Below are 17,943 nucleotides of genomic sequence, written 5' to 3'. Positions count from 1 at the left end.
GTACTCGCTTATTAGCTGTAAAGTTACGGACTGCAGCTTTAACTTTTGCTACATCAGATGCTGGTGCATTTCAGCTGTGGTTGATCGTGTGGTATGGCTGCTTATGACTTATCAGCTTCTTCTAAATGTGCATATGGGTCAGTCTTGTCAGCCCACGGTGATGTAGAAGTTGTGTTAGTGTTTCTCATTCCCATCACTGGAGGAGTGCCACGTCTGTCAGGATGCCACGGGTAAACTCCTGGCCATCCTGCTGAGAGTGCTTCTTTTCTGCTGGCATCTCTGAAATTTGCCTCCTTCTGGTAAATCCCACCCTCTTTATAGATATGACTGCACATGATACACAGAGTCTGTTGGTGGTTAATCCTGTTTCAAGGTACAGAACTTTATGGGAAACTATGTGTTCCTGTTCTGCATTATTGGAAACCGCTAGAAGATGATGTTCCTGTTAGATCCTTCCTTTTAAAGAAAAGCTGAAAGAATGAAAGGCCTTTATTATATAGTCATGCACAGTAAAAAAATAAAAAAATACATCATTTATGTCAGAGCTGTGGAGTATAGACAGTGGCTGGCCAATTATGGTTTGTGGTCTGTACACATTTAAATACTTTCCCATCTAAGAATAGTCAAACTGTCCCACCCCCAGCAGGGAATTATGATGCTTTTTATTCTTTGCAAAAAGCATTTCACCACTTAAAATGGTGGTCACTGGCTAAACAAGTGTGGTGACTATAGATTTGCTATTTCTGCCAAATTATGTTTATGTGCACTGTGAAGGTTTAATTTCAGTCATATTTCAGTCAGTAATTAATATTTTTTAAACACTTAAGTCCCATCCATTCCTTATAATTGTTCCAGTCTGTTTTTATTTTGCAATGTTGGACTAACAAATACTACTGTTTAAAAAGTTTGGGGTTTGTAATTTTTTTTTCTTTTATTCAGCAGCGAAGCATTAAATCAAAGTAAATACATTTATAATGTTACATTTAACTATTATACATTTGAAATATTTATATTTCAAATAAATGTTGTTCTTTTGATCTTTCTGTTTATCAGACAATGCTGGAAAAAGAATTATCATGGTTTTCTCAAAAAATAAAAAGCAACAGAACTGTTTTCAACATTTCTTGATTATCAAATCAGCATATTATAATGATTTCTGAAGGATCATGTGACACTGAAGACTGGAATAATGATGCTGAAAATTCAGCTTTGCCATCACAGGAATAAATTGCAATTTAATAAATAGAAAAACATTTTAAATTGTAATAACTTTTCACAATTTTACTATTTTTACTGTATTTTTTATCAAATAAATGCGGCGTTGGTGAGTATGAGACTTCTTTCAAAAATTCTTACAGACCCCAAACTTTTGAATGGTGTCGATAGTGTAGATTGACTGATTGTAGTTGCATTTCAAACTCTAGTTTGCCTCTGCATTGTGCACATGCTCAAAAAGGTGGAGGTGATGCAGAAAAACGCATATTTTAATCCTTCAGTTGTTCAAATTGTGCTTTGTGTTACTTATACCATACAGATAGATGAACACTAGCCCGACTACACAAAATCCTTCTGTAGCTTGTTTATAACTGTGAACATAGGCTACTTCATGTAATTTTCACATGAAATTACACAAATTAACATTTTATTAGCTTTTCATTTTATTAGCATACTTTTGTAATTTGTACATATTGCCAAAGCTACAGGAAGTGGGTTGTGGTGGAAAAAAAAAACTTTCCCAAAAGAGGCTTTTGTACAACTGTATTATAACTTCAATGCTTTATTTGACAAGTGTGGCAGCTGCTGACTACGGAAACTTAACACAAATACCAGCATAACAAATGGGTTGAGTAATCTCTAATCCGGAGATTTGGTGCATATTTGCTTAAAATGAGCTGCTAATTCTCTTTCCCAGTAGCTCAATCAGTGCAGTCTGCCTAAAAAATGATTCCTCCTGCTTTTATTTCAAATGTTAAACTGTTTGGTTGAGTACTGATGAATGAGATACTTCACACCACCCTCTGTCAAGCAGCCCGGTGACACTTCCCACAAGCACATGCTTTTGACCTCCCCTCTCTCCCACTGCCCTGTTCCCTCTCAGCAGAGGAGATGCTCACTGACCCTCTAAATGTATGGATTCAGTCTGTCTGCACAGAGATTGATCATCACACAGCTCTGCTCACCTCCCTGACTGTTATTTTACGCTAGCTATGATCTACAATTCAGCCAGGAGGAACGCTACAGGAACTCATCTGCGTGCTTATTTGCTCTGCATTCTGAATGCACGTCACGTTGAATATATGCTCTAGACTTTTGTAGCCACAATGTGTCAATTTAAGCTAAAAAAAAAAAGAGTGGTTTGTAAAGTGGTTATCAGAAAACTGCAGTCGCAGTCCTTTTTTAGTTAGTGTTTATGTTGGCTCATCACTTTGATCTGTGCGACCAAACTCTTCTCGTCGGTGATTCCTCCTCCGCCATGAAGCCCCCTCCTCCTGCATACCCCGCATTCCTTCAGAACAAATGTTCACTTGTTCCTTCGATTGACTGTTGTTAGGTGTGCGACACATGAAAAATGACTCTTACTTGCCGAAATTTCAGAATGTTTTCAAAGGCACTTTTTCCTCTCCGTTTTGGTTGTTTGAATATCTGGAAGCCGGGGAGTTTTTAAGTAGTGCAAAGTTGTCATAGTCAAATTGTTCTCAGTCAAATGGTTTTCTACGTTCCTTCTTTCTGATCGACATCTTTCCCAGTAAAACTCTCCGATGCTGTGCACATCCTGTGAGAAATGTCAGAAATGTCACTTTTTTTTTGTTGTTTCTCTTGTCAAAACAAATCTGAGAGCTAAGCCTAGCGTGATTTTCCTTGAATCAAACATTTGAGATGTTTTTAGTGTAATGTTGAACTCCCGTGACAGTTGGACATTCAGAAGGGTGGGGTGTTTTTACTGGAAGGGCTAAATATCAAATAATTCCCTCTGTGATTTTAGAGAAGCACGTTCAGAACGAATGGACTGTATTGTGGCCTGTTGACGCTCATCATGTGGGTAGCTGAAAGAATGTGCTGTTTTGTTTTGAAGTTTCTCTAAAGTGCTCTGAGTTTGAAGATTACTGTGATAAGAGCCAGAAAGTTCAATTCAGTTCACATTTATTTGTATTCCCCTTGATACATATCGTTTTAAAGCAGCTTTACAGAAAATGCATGTTTCTACATTACAATTTAGAGTAATCTGTTATCAGAGGTGACTGTCAATGTAATGTCCCATGGCATTCGTTCTGTCATGCACCAGGTATGTAGACTGATTTAGCGTAGTTCAGATAACACTTAGTGTTCGTCTTTTTTTACAAACTTACGGAATTGATTCAAGGTGCACTGGCCTTTTTATTTGCTTCTAGGCTACTTATTTAAAGTGTAGCAAGTGTTTAAAGTGTAGTACACTACAAGTCAAATTTAATTATATATTTTTATACAACAGTTCTTTCTGGTTCTCGAATCTTATTGGCTGAGTGCCTTTTCCCAGCCGTGCGATATTCCAGCAGTATCAGCACTGGAACCTTTTCACCTGTTGTAGGGCTGGGTATTGACACAAATTTCACGATTGAATTTGGTTTTGATTCACAAGCTTTCGATTCGATTCCGATTAATTTCCATTCGATATTGATTATTTTGGCTATATATCAGGTGCAGTACATGGCAAATTTTCTCAAGGAAAAAAAATCTCTCAACTAATGCTGTAAACTAGCTATACGTGGGAGTCAGTTGGTACTACAGTATAATATTGAAGGTTAAAATTAACTGATTTGTATACAAACACTTAAATGACACTCAAGTAAGTTTTTATAATAATAAAGTTATGATACTAACTTTACAATAACATAATTATATTTGTACTCCAATTTGTTTTTTGAAATATATCACCTAAACATTTAAATGGTGGCTGTCATATAAACTTGACGGATTTATTAAAACATGCATTAAATATTGAAGAATATAAAAAATTATAATGAATATGGTGCACATATTTAGCAAAATGCTCCTCTCTAGAGTTAATTTTTCTAGCTGACTAACGAGTTTATAGTCACTGAATATGTTTTTTCTGAATTAAATGTAACATTACGTGACATTGTTTACAAGCTGTTTTATTGACGTCTTTCTGCTGTTGAAACACTGATTGAGCGATTACATGAGACATGATACAGATTGGGGAAAGGGGAAAATTAAGTTTCATAACTTTATATTTAGGCTATATTTAACTTAAATCCTGTTCTAGAGCGCTGCTTTTTTATGTTTGACTGAATTGTTTGCTTGTGTTTATTTCCTATTGTCTTTTTATAATGGCTATTGTTTTTAATTTAAATGTTGTTCCATAAATAGTAGCCTATTTTATATAAATAATAGCCTATGTCGTATTTGATATTGAGAGCCAGTCCGGCTTTTATTTTTGTGCTGTATTTATTTGTGAATCTACCTGATTTGCTCTCTGCCAATTGTGAGTGGCTTAAAAAGCAGCAGTCCATAATGAAAAGGTTCAGTTTGATGAGACTCTCTCAACCCTTAAGCATGGGAACTCTGAAGGATCTGAGTCCACACAGAACCAAGCAAAACGCTAAAATTAGCTCAGGTTTTTCTCTTTTCTTAGACTTGGTTAAAAAATAGACTTCCAACAGAGTTATTTTCCTCCAGTCGTAAAGCTTTTATTATTGCTCACAAAGATTATACGCATTGGCCTTGTACACACTACAAAGTTTTGGGCGTGATGACCACATTTAAACGCGGGAGTACTGTCACTGGTACACAAAGCAGGTCTCTCTAGACTGTAATGAATGGGGTTCCCCAAGACCACAGGCCTGCTGAGCATAGGCGCTGATCTGGGGACTCAAGCACAAGATATTCTCTATTCATTTTATCCAATCAAAAAACGATTCAAGATTCGAGGACCTCTCTGATTGGTGGATATCACATCTGGTCCTGGTGGGTCATAAATATACACATTCCTACCTTTATTTTTAGCATTACAACATAACAACCTGACACGAGCGCATGCTTTTTGTTTGTTTGCATGATGATGAATTGCATTTTACATAATTAACTTCAAAATCATCAGGTAAATCAGCGAGAGAGTGACTCGTGATAACGGTCATGGAAAGAGTTTGTGTTTTAGTTTGGTTGGAATTGGTAATCATAGGTGGAGGGTGATTCAACTCCAGGGTGATTGTTCACACCGCCGCTGGCGAGAGCGTCAAAATTCGTTCCGGCTGCCCTGCCAACAACGCTGTGAAAAGATTCGTGGACGCTCTGACGTTGATTGAATACTTGGTCTTTTTTAAACTTTATTTAAAAGGGCCGTAAAACAAACAAGCATGTTGATTGGTATTTGTGCAGACTGAGCACAATAGGGTATAAGTTAACCTCATGAAATTGTAAGTAATTTTGTAAGAAATTGTAAGTGAAAGTAAGAAATTGATCGATGGAAAGAATTTCACAATTATAGCTAGCCTATATGTTTGCTAACGAAATAAACCAATTAAAAGCCATTTGTGAGGTGTGGCTTTTATGTTTATGGTTAAGTTCTAGTCTAATTTCAACATGCAGTTTATAGGAGACATTAACTAGCCTTGGTCTTTAATTAACATTAATTTGTGTGCAGCCTAGGCTATATTACAATAACTGTCCTGGTTGAAGTGTAGCCTTAATGCAATTGGTCAGATCGGTGTTGCCTAGTGTTGCATGCCTTCTTATCAAATTCACATGATCAACCTCTCCTCCATTTTGCTTGGGAACTAATGTGGTTTGAACCAAAGTTTACAGGACTGCGTTCTCTGGAATCCTCTCAAGCGAAGGACTTCTACATTCCGATTGGTTGCCGCTGAACCGCGTCATAGCTCCTTACCATAAAGTTGACCTGACTTCAACTCTCCTCGACGCCCTCACTGTCCAAGAGGCGCCGCGCAAGTGCCCATACAAGGAATTTCACCCTTTATGACGTCATACTGGGCCATTCTTGGAAAAAACTTCCCGAAACTTGTACAAACCCTGAAGGAGTGTATTTGGCACATAAATACTCCGTCCAACTCGTTTTATGAAACTTTGGCCATGTTTAGCATGAGAATCAGAATGCATGAAATAACATTAGACATCCCCTTTAAATTTAAACAGCCAGTCAGATGGTAGATTTCATTTGGTTTTTATCATTCCCTACATTTACTTCCAAGTTCCTCAGTCACCTGCACTCACCCTTACAGCTGCAATCTGATGCAAAACAAATGAGGGGTTCAGGCATAAAAGAGTATTTTCCTATAGCTAGGCCTGGTCAACAAATAGTTTTCGTAAATGCACCAGCCTTGTTGGAGGTCTTGGTATGGCGGCCCCTTTGGCATATATTAGTGGTGTTAATCTGGGGATATGGACAAAACCCTCCAAATTGAAAAAGTGAAAAAAGACACCCCACCCTCGTTTTACACGATTGTTTCACAGAGTGTTGCGGGTGGCACCATTGCCGAAGCCCCGGTGGTAGGTGATATAATGGCTCGGTGCGCTTGTGAAGTGGAGAAGAGAGATTTGTTGGGCAGTAACTTTCCCACTGAAGGTGAGGGATGTTTTTGTGTGGGCCTGTGGTTGGGTAGCATTTCCTGGGGTGTGGATTTATAGCCACAGTTCAGCAGATTGGTCATGGGGATGTGCCAGTTGGCCCATGAAATCCTAGCTAAGTACAGGGCCATCATTAGTGCTGGATGTAGAGTGTGTTTTTTGGGGTTTATGCCAAATGAAGGCCTCTTGATAGAGGTTATTTTGGTGGAACTGAATTTGAACATGAAAAGTGTGACTTGTCGGTTTAGACTGCTGCTTTTGGTGTGTTTATTTCCTCTTATGTTTTAATAATGGGATACTCCAGACTTTGCTAATTTCCTGCACTTCAAAGAATGCTCTTTCTGTTCCCGTAAAAAGAGAAGTGGGACGGTGTGAAGAAGGCCGACAGGCACAACGGCAAACCCAGTGCTGCTTTCTCACAGATGATTTACTACAGAGCGTCACTAAGCTTGTCTGCCGCTTTGGGCAAAGCGAAACTAAGGCAGGTTGAGACGTGCCTATTGATTACCTGTTGTTAGCAACTTAGGAAATGCCAACAGCAGTGCGTAAAAGCTTTGAAGTGTGTGATGACATTGTGTCAAGTGGCTAATTTTCTAGGAAGCATTTGGAACGAAAAAATATACAACCGTTTTTCTCAGGAAAAGAGTGATGAGTTAGTTTCCGACTGTAGCAGCCCTAAAAATGTAGCTGATGTTTAATTGACTAGTACTAAACGTTTTTAGTTTGGTTATAGTTAATGGTAGAATTGGGGACATTAACATGTTAATTTTTGCATTTGATGTGGATTGTTTAACAATAACATTAACAAATATTTTTATTTTTTTTATTATTTTAAAGGAGAAGTTCACTTTTAAAATGAAAATTCTGTCATCATATTACTCACCCTCATGTTGTTTCAAAGCTGTATGAATTTCTTTCTTCTGCTGAACAGAAAGGAAGATATTTAGAAGAATATCAGTAACCAAACAGTTTTTGGGTCCCATTGACTTCCATAGTAGGAAAAAAATATACTATGGAAGTCAATGGGACCCAAAAACTGTCTGGTTACTGACATTCTTCTAAATATATTCCTTTCTGTTCAGCAGAAGAAAGAAATTCATACAGCTTTGAAACAACATGAGGGTGAGTAATATGATGACAGAATTTTCATTTTAAAAGTGAACTTCTCCTTTAAGTTATTATTTAAAATAATAATATAAACAATAATTTTACAATATTATTCATCATCATTCTATATTAATTTGGGGATCACATCAATGTGTAAATATATTTATTATTAGAGGTTTCAATGTTAGGTGCAATTAATCACAGAAAATGTGCGATTAATTAGTTGCTTGTACTGTTCAATAGTTATAATGAAACAAATTTGCTTAAGTGGGTTGCATTAAAATAGTATTTTTAAATTATTATTTATATTAATAATGAATAACTTAAGTATTGAACTTATTTTATAACAACATTTAATATTTATTCAAATAATTAAAAAATATATTTATTTTAATTTCAGTATTATATTTTCCTTCATGTTGATTATGTAATAATTTGGGGATTAAATATGTAGATATATTTATATAATATATAGTTATAACAATAAAATGTGTTTGATCAGTATCATTCATTTGATGGACCTTCAGGCCAGCAATTCAATAACATCCTGTTGCATTTTGTCCCTCTGAGCTTAGGACATGTTGTTCACAACCTCAATTTAAAGACATCCATCTGTCAGTTTAACTTGCTGAGATCTAAAAAAACATGTCAGACCTGTCAACTACGGGATTATGTGTACGCGTTCATGAGAAAACTGCCTTGACTTTCTTGCCGATGAGATGTGGGATATGGGCTGTTTGCGGCCTTCGTTCTCACACTGCGGTGCGAGGCTTGTTGGCAGTTGGGTGAGATTATGTTAAACGGCTCTGATCAGAGACGGAGGGGCAGGCGAAGATCACAAGGGAAACATGAAGAGACTGAGCGTGAAGCGTGGCTGGGCCAGCACGCAGGCCAAGCGTGGGAGGGACGGCGACTCGCTGCTGGAGTTCTCCGGGTGAAATAGACCCTGGACGGAGGGCCGTCAGCAGGGGGCTCATCCTGAACAATGCATGTGGCAGTATCCCCACAGAAACAAAGCCCCGAAGTTCCCCCTGAGCAGTTTTCATGCATACTTTTTAAAATCCCATTGTTTTGACAGCACTGAAGAGTTTGGGGGCCCAGATGATGCATTATTCATAACCGAGTTAGAGCGGATTTGAAGAGCACCGATTGCTACGCTGGCATGAAGACGTCCTGGGACCCCAATCAGGTCTGACACATGACATCCCCTGTGTGCTGGGCCCCCGTTGGGCGGATGCAACATTCCATCAGGCTTTTGAGGGGTGGGGGGGGTGGATCACTCCCTGTCATTCAAACTGACCTGTCCTGCATGTCAGGCCACACTTTAAAAATCAAACATCTTTAGAGACCAACAGCACTTCGGTTGTGCTTTTTAGACGTGGCTGCACCTGGATTATCATTAAAAATGTGCTGTGAACAGACAGCTTAATCAGAAAAGTAGAGATGCATCCGATTCCGATTTTCTTTCAAAGAACTGTAATTGACAGCATATACAAACAAAAAATCATAGTTTTTGAGCCGATCATGCGGAAATCTTCCGATTCCAGTCCCTGGCCGGTCAAACGGTGCATCTCTACAGAAAAGGCTTTTCCTTCTGTGACCTACTTGGGACTTGACCCCTCACCAGTAATTAGGAGGGCAGAGAGGGGAAGACCTTCAGCTGGGGTAGGGGTTTCTAATGGAGGCCTTTTGTCAGAGGGACACTTCAAAGTCAGAGAGGAGAGAGGATACACTTGAGTATCCCTGGGGCTAGAGCCTCCTCTCCTCTTACCACTCTGGAATCTCCTAATCCTGTGGGTTTGAAGACGTGCGCCTGGTCACCCAGGTTGGAGGAGGGAGGTCATTATGTTGTGCTAATGCAGGATCTTTTAGTGTCCTTAATGCATAAGATTTTTGTAAATACCTCAAGATAAGCTTCTGCCCATATCTTTCACGCTTTGTCCCGCTCTTGTCAGCAAAAGCCAGCAGGTAGAGATCTATGTGGATCTATGTAGATTCTGTCTCGTTTCGGTGCCATAAAGAAAATTCCAATTCCCCCAACACGTAAAACTCATGAAGAAAATCCATTATGCCTGTTAAGTGTTTTTTGTTGATGAATAGATGAATAACAAGAATAACATTCTATATCAAACAGATATTGCAAAAAAGCAAAAAAAACAGGCCCACACAAAATATGTGCCTGAAGAACTCCAAAGAATTGTAATTCGGGCTGGGCATTGACACAAATTTCACAATTCGATTCATTTTTGATTCAGAAGTTTGCGATTTGCACTGGTGCAAAACACCACCACGTTGCGTAAGCTGCCATTTCTGTTGCATATAAACCGCGCTTCTCGTTTGAGCTGCGCAGCGCGGGCCGTTTATCAGCTCAGACCAATATTAGACACGACACCGTTACTGCACAGCGCTAGTAGATTAAGAAAGCGTTTGAATTCACCACAATATTATCACTGTTCACATCTAATATTAAAATATTATTATTAAAATGATTAAAATATATGAAAAAAAATATAAAGAAAATTCCCTATATGTTACTGTTGTTAATATTTATTTTTATATGCATCTCAACTAGCTCATTGCTTTACTGTCAAATGTGCATTTTCAAGAAATAAAAGTGTAATATTATTAGTTTCTGCACTTTTTAATGCGAAAACATCATTTTTTTTCTAGCTGACTAACAAGTTTTTGGACATTGAATGGCTTTTCTGTGGTAAATGTAACTTTATGTGACATTGTTTAAAAGCTGTTTTATTGAAGTCTTTCCGTGGTTGAAACACTGATTGAGCGATTACATGTAACATGATACAGATTTCAGTAAGTTGTAATGTATCTTTCAACATACCTTATGATGTTCATTCATATTTATTTTGTGCTGTAACTAGTAGTAAAATGGAAGTCACATGCGCTTACAAGTGCGTATTGCTGTTTTTAGGATGGGAGGCAATCTACAAGGCTTTGTTCAATCATCAACTGAAAACAGAATAGACTTAAAGATCAATTCTATGGGTTTAAAAATTGATATCGGTTCTTCAAAGTGAGAATTGATTAAAATCGAGAAATCAATCATTTTAACCCAGCCCTAATTGTAATTCTTAAATTTTAATCATAAAATGAATTCAATAAATTCTACAAATCTCTAGCTCCTTACATGTTTGTTTATTAAATGTTTTGGCTAATTTGATTATGCTTTTAGCTCATAAAATTCCAAAAAAAATTCCACAACAAATGAAAAATTCTACAGTTTTGTGCCTGAGCCTAGCTGTGACTAACACAGAAACAATAAAAGATATCTTGATGTTAATCAGTTTTTTTGTCCGAGTGACGCTACTTTTTGTTGGTCACTTTCTGCAGCATTGCATGTAGTCCTGCCCACAACAAAGACTCGTTGGATTGAATGCCTCTCTTCATGCATATTAATAATCATTATATAATGACTTGATGTAAACTGAGGTGACTGACACGTTGGTCTTAAAGCAATGTGCCAGGCGGTCATTGCATAGGCTACACATGCATTCGTGGGACTGAGTTGGAGGAAAAGGAGTGATGATGGAGATTATAGATAATAGAGAGGCAAAAAATCCATCACTTTTTGGCGCCACAGAGTCATGGCCTTGTTTCCCTGACATCTTTTAATCATTTGTTTTTCCATGTGTTTTCACACTGAGGGGAATTTAGGGTGGTAAATGCAGATGATAAATTGAAGATGCTTAACTGTCAAAACATTTTGAGCTTCCTACTTTTTTTCTTCCTTTTTTATAGTGGGAGAAGTAATTCTCTCTCTGTTCCGCCAAACACACACATACCTTCCACGTTGTAACTGTGCACTAATAAAGCTTCTGTCTCATCCCTGTGGCATGATGTACATCTGCACAGAAAGGATAAAAAACAGATGCTCCTGCTATCAAAACTTCACGAACCCAGTTTGCAACATTCAGTTAGATATGAAGTCATCCATTGCACACAGACAAATTACCGTCCACTTTATCCTAATGCAAACAAGAGAGATTAGAGATTGTGGTTTTCGTTTATGGGTTCACATGGTGTAAACTTTTTTTTTTTGAATCCTATTCAGCAAGTCTACATATTTGCTGTGGATTCACTTTTAATGGGGTTTCACATTGATTTTAAAGTGCCCCTATTATACTATTTTAAAGGTTTCTAATTTTGTTCTCCTAAAATAGGTTTACATGCATCCCAGGTAAACAAAAAAACACTTAATAATACTCGTAATATACAGTACACGGCACATCATCTCATTTTTCAAAGAGTCTGAAGAGTTTGAGGATTCAGTCACTTTTAACCCCTCCTTCCCACAGGCCTACTCTGTAGGGTTGTGCCGATAGACGTTAGTATTGTGTATAAGGATTGAGGGACTCCTCAATGAAAAAGTTTTTAAAACCGACTACAAAACCACATCAACAGAGAATTTCAAGGTGATCATTCACAAATTGTCAAGAGTGCTTGTTATAAAAGAGACACATTATTCCTATACAGTTGTTTTTTAATCCAAGGCGAAAAGGCATCGTTGTTCGTCAGCATTTTGTTTCGTTTCCATAGCACATTAACAAAACATTTTAATGACACTAATAACACTACAATTCCAAATTATTAATAATATCATTATTTAAATTACTTAATATAGGCCTAATAACAGTTTTTATGACCGAACACAGCACACAGAAAGAGCATACATCAGGGGTCGGCAAGTAAGTTTGGCATCGGGCCAAAAAAAATTTTCAGAACATAGTCAAAGGATAATTTAAGAGAGTAGGCCTACGCTATTACGTCGTGTGCAGAGTGATGTTTACATTTAAGCTAGGTTGCCGACCACTGGCATACAGCATATTCAGTGAAAATCAATAGCAGCTTCAAACACAGACTTAAACAAGACTTTAACCAGAAATATTAATTCTTCTCATTTTTTCACTATCATTAATGTATGGTCCACATGAGAAATATTAAGCCAATAAATTAAGATAGTTGATTTTCCCTTATCAGCATTGAGGTTGATTCAGCTCACGTTGTGTCTGAGAGAATTAATGCGGCACGCTCCGTCAGATGCCTAAAGCTCAATCATTTTTGCTTTCACTTCATTTTCAGCGAAGAATTGACTGTGGTTTGAGACTCCTTCAACAGCATAGCTCTTGTGCATGTGTGATATACACAGGCGCACCTTTTCGGGTGAAATATTTCTATGCAACGTAACATTTTTCTTGATCACCAACTCCATTTTTGCTCGCAAAATGATAGAAAAAGATTCTAATTTCCTGCGATAATAAAATGAAGTAAATAAATAAGTAAATAAACTAGTAAATAAATATATAAATTAATGATCAATAATATTGCGTATCGTTGATCTCACAGGCTGACGATATAGGCAATATGACTATGGCGTATCGCCCAACATTACTACTCTGCACTGATTGGTCAGTCGGCCCAGTGTGTTGTGATTGGTCTGCCGCTTCCAGCGCGTGTCAGAAACGATACACCTATTACCATATCTGAATTTTAGCTCTGGAGGCTTCCTTGATGCGCAGTGATACGAACAGATTGCATCAGTTTTCTGTATCAATTCCAGTGCGAGTCTACATCCTTTTGAAGTGCATCAAAGTGGATTCACAGCACTGAAAACAGATTCTTCTCGGCTTTTCGACAAAATAAAACAAACTCTTCCAGTCTCAGCTACAACTACAGTGTTTGAGGGAGGCTCAAAGTAAATGTTGTTCGCAGGTGGCCAGTGAAGACCATAGGCTTGCATTATGCAAATTTGTGACATTATTACTTAGGTATGTAACAGGAAGTGAGTCTGGAATTGGTTATGACTAGTTTCAGCAGTTCTGAATCAATTCTTTCTTATAGGAGACAGTAACTTAATTTGTTATGCACTTTGATCTTGCAGATATTTTACATTTACATATTTTACATATCTGACAATGTAAATTCCTGTAAAGGAGCAAAAAAGTATCAACAAACAAATATTCACGAACAGCTATATTACACACTGCATGAAAGGTAATATTGGAAAAAAGCATAATAGGGGCACTTTAAGGTTGTTTCATTCAGGTACCTCCATCACTCACTCTGTATTATATTCACACATACATATAGACTCCTGTTCAAAAGTTTGGGGTTGTAAGATTTTTAAATGTTTTTGAAAGAAGTCTCTTATTCTCACAAAGCATTTTTTTGATCAAAACTACAGTAAAACAACAATATTGTAAAATAGTGTTACAATTTAAAAATAACCATTTTCGATTTTAATACATGTTCAAATTTAATTTATATATGTGATAGCAAAGCTGGATTTTCTAATATGCTGATTTGGTGCTCAACAAACATTTCTTATTATTATCAATGTTGAAAACAGTTATTTTTTTGTGGAAACTGACATTTTAAGGATTCTTTGATGAATAGAAAATTCAAAAGCATTTATTTTAAATACAAATCTTTGTAATATTATAATTGTCTTTACTGTCACTATTGATCAATTTAATCCGTCCTTGGTGAATAAAAGTATTAGTTTATTTTAAATAATATATCTTACTGAACACAAACTTTAGAACAGTAATGTATATTCAAAAACTTGAGAGAAGCAAGTCAAAACTCTCTGATCTCCTTTTCCATGACATCAGTAATTCAGTGCAGTCAGCAGTTATGAAGTACTTTTCTCACAGTCAATAAAATCTGTTATTACATGTCTGGATCGATGTGAACAGCTGCTGTCAAGTTTGTCTCAGAGTTCTTTTCTTATCTTGATGTCAGCCATCTCTCAAGTGCACAGAACACTGTCTGCATCTCAGCCACGCCACGGCCTCGTAATCTGCTCATCGTCTCTAACCACAGGGGCTTGCACCATCACACGCCTCCGTTTGAGCCTTCTCGAAACAAGCGTGCTGTTAGGATGTACCAATGTCACACATGCCAACTCATCATGTGTTTGCTTGGGGAAGCTTGGGGAACTTTCACGGGGTGAATTTCAAAGCTTTCAACATTACTGCTGTATCCTTTTTGTTTTAAAGTTGTGCATCCCCTACACACGCAAAGGAAGCTGAGCTGATGCGACTGTGGTCTCTGTCTGTTTGTTTGTCACCCACAGAAAATCAAGAGTGCTCGCAGCACGTGGTCAACGAGCGACTTGGGGAGCTTGTACGCGTGTTGAAGGTCGTCATTGGCAAACACCAGCCGCTGAACTCGTCAGAAATTCTTGGTGCTGCAGGCACCGTTATCGCCAAAGTCAAAGGTGAGCATCCTCTTTCAGCTCCGCCCCACTTAAGAATCAACTACTCAGAATTGATCTATAAAAAAATGGTCTGTTCTGTGTAAATAGTTTGTTTTATTCAAATACAGAATTTGCTCCTCTAAGATCAATATCTTAATAATAATAATAATTGAATATATTTATGTATATAGTTTTTTTTTTTTGTTCCACCACTGCAAGCCCTATTTGTAATGCATCACTTTTTTAACTCTTGTTTCTGGCTCAAGTGTTAAATAATGTGAAGCAGTTGTTTTTGTACTGATGGCAGATGTATCTTTCATTTGTTATGAATAATCTTATCTTTTGTTTTGCATCCATCAAGTTCCAAAAAAACAAAACAAATGAAAATTCCTTTCATGTAAAAAAAAAGTCACAAGATTACCAACAAATAGACATTACTGCATGGTTATGAAATACTAATACATTTTGATGGTTGAATTTTCAGAACAAATAACTACATTGTGATGTTTTCTCTAAAGACTCAGAACATGATATTGATTTTGGTCATACCACCCACTCCTAGTCAGGATAATTCTTCTTCTGGCTAGTGCACAGGAATGTTCATGTGTACATCAGTGCAGTTTGCAGTCTAGATTGAGGTTGCAGAAGAACAGATGATTTCTGTGCTATATTGACGTAGTGAATGTGTTTCTTATTGGTTATAAACATAATTCCCAGCTGTTTCCAACTGTGTTGATTCAAGTGTCCACTTTAAAGTATCCTCCTTTGCCACTAGAGGGCCAGTGACCCCTCTGAGCTCCCATGTGTCCTATACAAGGACAGGCTATTGTGAAAAGGAAGTCTGAAGAGTTTAACAAAGGAAGATAATCTGTGGATTGTCTTTTTTTGACATGCTTGAGGCCTTTTTTTATATTTTTTAATAGGGAAGTTGAGAAGAAAGACTGATCACCTCAGATATCCGCCTCAAGTTACCTGTAAGACAGACATTCCATTATGAGTGTCCCACTCACACTTCAGCTTGCTTGCATTTTAACGCCGCACATTCATGTCAGCCGCCTTATTTCTTTTGATGGAATGCGATGAACTTAGCAGGAAATCAGGAAATCAGATGCACATTTTTTCCCCCTCCATCATGCTCTGTCCATGCGGTCCTCTCTCTTTTTTTAAAAACGCTGCATAGTTTTGCAGAAGAATCTCTCAGGGGCGCAGCAATAAAAGTGTCAAGTGTCTCAAGTTATTGAAATTCTTTCTTCCCTCACCCAAGTCTTGAGCGAGTCAGTGGCATCTGAACCGCTGTTTTTTTATCTATTTTTATTTTAACCTCTGATCTGGAGAAGACTCTGTTATCTCAGGTATTTTATCTCATCTTATGACGCATTGCACCTGATAAAGTGATACCTGCATGAGTTTGAATGCCACAAGTATGTGGTAATAATCATTCTTAGGTTTTTTCTTTTTTTTTTTCTTAAAAACGATTATTTAATTCCTATAGACAGAATTTTAAAGAAGTCTGTCCAGTGACGCAAAAAATGCTTTCAAGGTTTTTTTCTTTGAGAGAACTACTTTCTGAATGTAGCCATTCCCAACCTGTATTTGAGCTGTGAAGTGGAAGCATTGTTGTGGAACTGCAGGATGTCCTGAGGAAGAAGTCAGCGTTCCATTGCAGGGGCCACTGAGCCGCCCGCCTGCATTCAGAAGCAGAGAGGCATGCACCAGGAGCCACGCATCTCTCTCGCTCTCTTCTCCAGAGCCGTCTCCTCCTATGGGTGGCAGTTGAAGTTGGGGATTCCCATCTCTGCCAACAGTCGCTGCATTTTGCATGGCATTCAACTTTAAAATCCACCCATGCGGAACTGGAAACTACAGCTGAAGATGTTGCTTTTTTTAATTGCCTCGTCACTTTTTCTTGTATGTCAGGAAAAAGTGGAAGTCGAGCTTCATTGTGAACTAGTCTGTGGTGTTAGTTCCTGAATTTCTGAGGGAGTTGTGCTTTTGGTTAATCTATGCTTTACCCTATCAAACTTGGATATGACGGCAAGTGCAAGTTAAAGTTGTTGGTAAGTTGGGTGAAAGTTGTTTGAACGTCCTCTGAATGTTTTGAGAGTTCAAGCTTTTGTCAGTGTTTCCTGTAAAGGGGAGGCTCAGCTAGCAGACAGGAAGCTCTTGGTAAATGCACGTTTTTTACTTCTCTGAGACTTTACTTGCTGTCTGTCACAGATTCAACGTCAATAGGATGTCAATTTATCATCTAACTGCTCAAAACATGGAAAATTAGCACCAATGTGGTGGGTCATAAATCATCTTCTTGAAACAATGAAGAAAAGCATCCTTTGATTTATTTACATGCAAACTGTTCAGCATTTGTGTTGTACTCTTGGGAAGCATGTCTTTAGTACAAAGCAGCATTAGACTCTAAATAAGGAAGAACCTAGAAGTTCCTTTTCTTTGGCCACCACAGTGTTCAAAATGAGTCTGACTTTAAAGCATATTGGTTTCCTGTGAAATGTGAGAATTATATATTATCGGAAAGTGTTGGATCTGCTCATCGTCCTCAGTAGCTATGGTGGTGCTCCCAGCTGTTGACACATTCATATTGCCATAAACAAAGTGAGATCTAGCTCTATGCGCTTGTTTCTCATCATCATCTAATAATAATTGTAATTTTGGTGCCTTTTGGCTCCACTTCTTATGTGGTTTTTCACTTCCCACAGGCGTGAACATCAAGGAAGTCAATAAGGAAAACAAAGGCACTATATTTGGTGAGATATACACATCGATCGACACTTTGGCATTCACCTTTGGCAATGTGTGAGTACCGTAGCCCTCTCTTCTGTAATTAAACGTATATTATGCTCTGTATAGATTTACTTTCAGTTTCCATGTTCTGATTTTACAGCACACGTCAGCTGTGCATCCTGTAGTCACTCTCTTACCGCTAGTTAAATGAACGTTTGCAGTGTTACTTTAAAGGGTTTGTTCACCCAAAAATGAAAATTCTATCAACAATGGCCTCATCCTCTTGTCATTCTATACCC

The 17,943-nt window shown here is 37.7% G+C and overlaps 1 protein-coding gene across 1 annotated transcript in view; it reads left to right on the top strand.

The window, feature by feature from the left end:
- Positions 1-17,943, top strand: part of arhgap29b (Rho GTPase activating protein 29b) — a 38,442-nt gene that overhangs the window by 2,448 nt on the left and 18,051 nt on the right. Inside the window, exons 3-4 of the mRNA XM_079875769.1 lie at positions 14,786-14,929; positions 17,620-17,716. Coding sequence (XP_079731895.1) covers positions 14,786-14,929; positions 17,620-17,716 — 241 coding nt within the window. The remainder of the gene's footprint in view (positions 1-14,785; positions 14,930-17,619; positions 17,717-17,943) is intronic.

Source organism: Squalius cephalus, assembly GCF_949319135.1.
Source record: "Squalius cephalus genome assembly, chromosome: 7".
NCBI lineage: Eukaryota > Metazoa > Chordata > Actinopteri > Cypriniformes > Leuciscidae > Squalius > Squalius cephalus.
The sequence above is the reverse complement of the archived record's forward strand: the minus strand, read 5'-3'. Positions and strand labels throughout refer to the sequence as shown.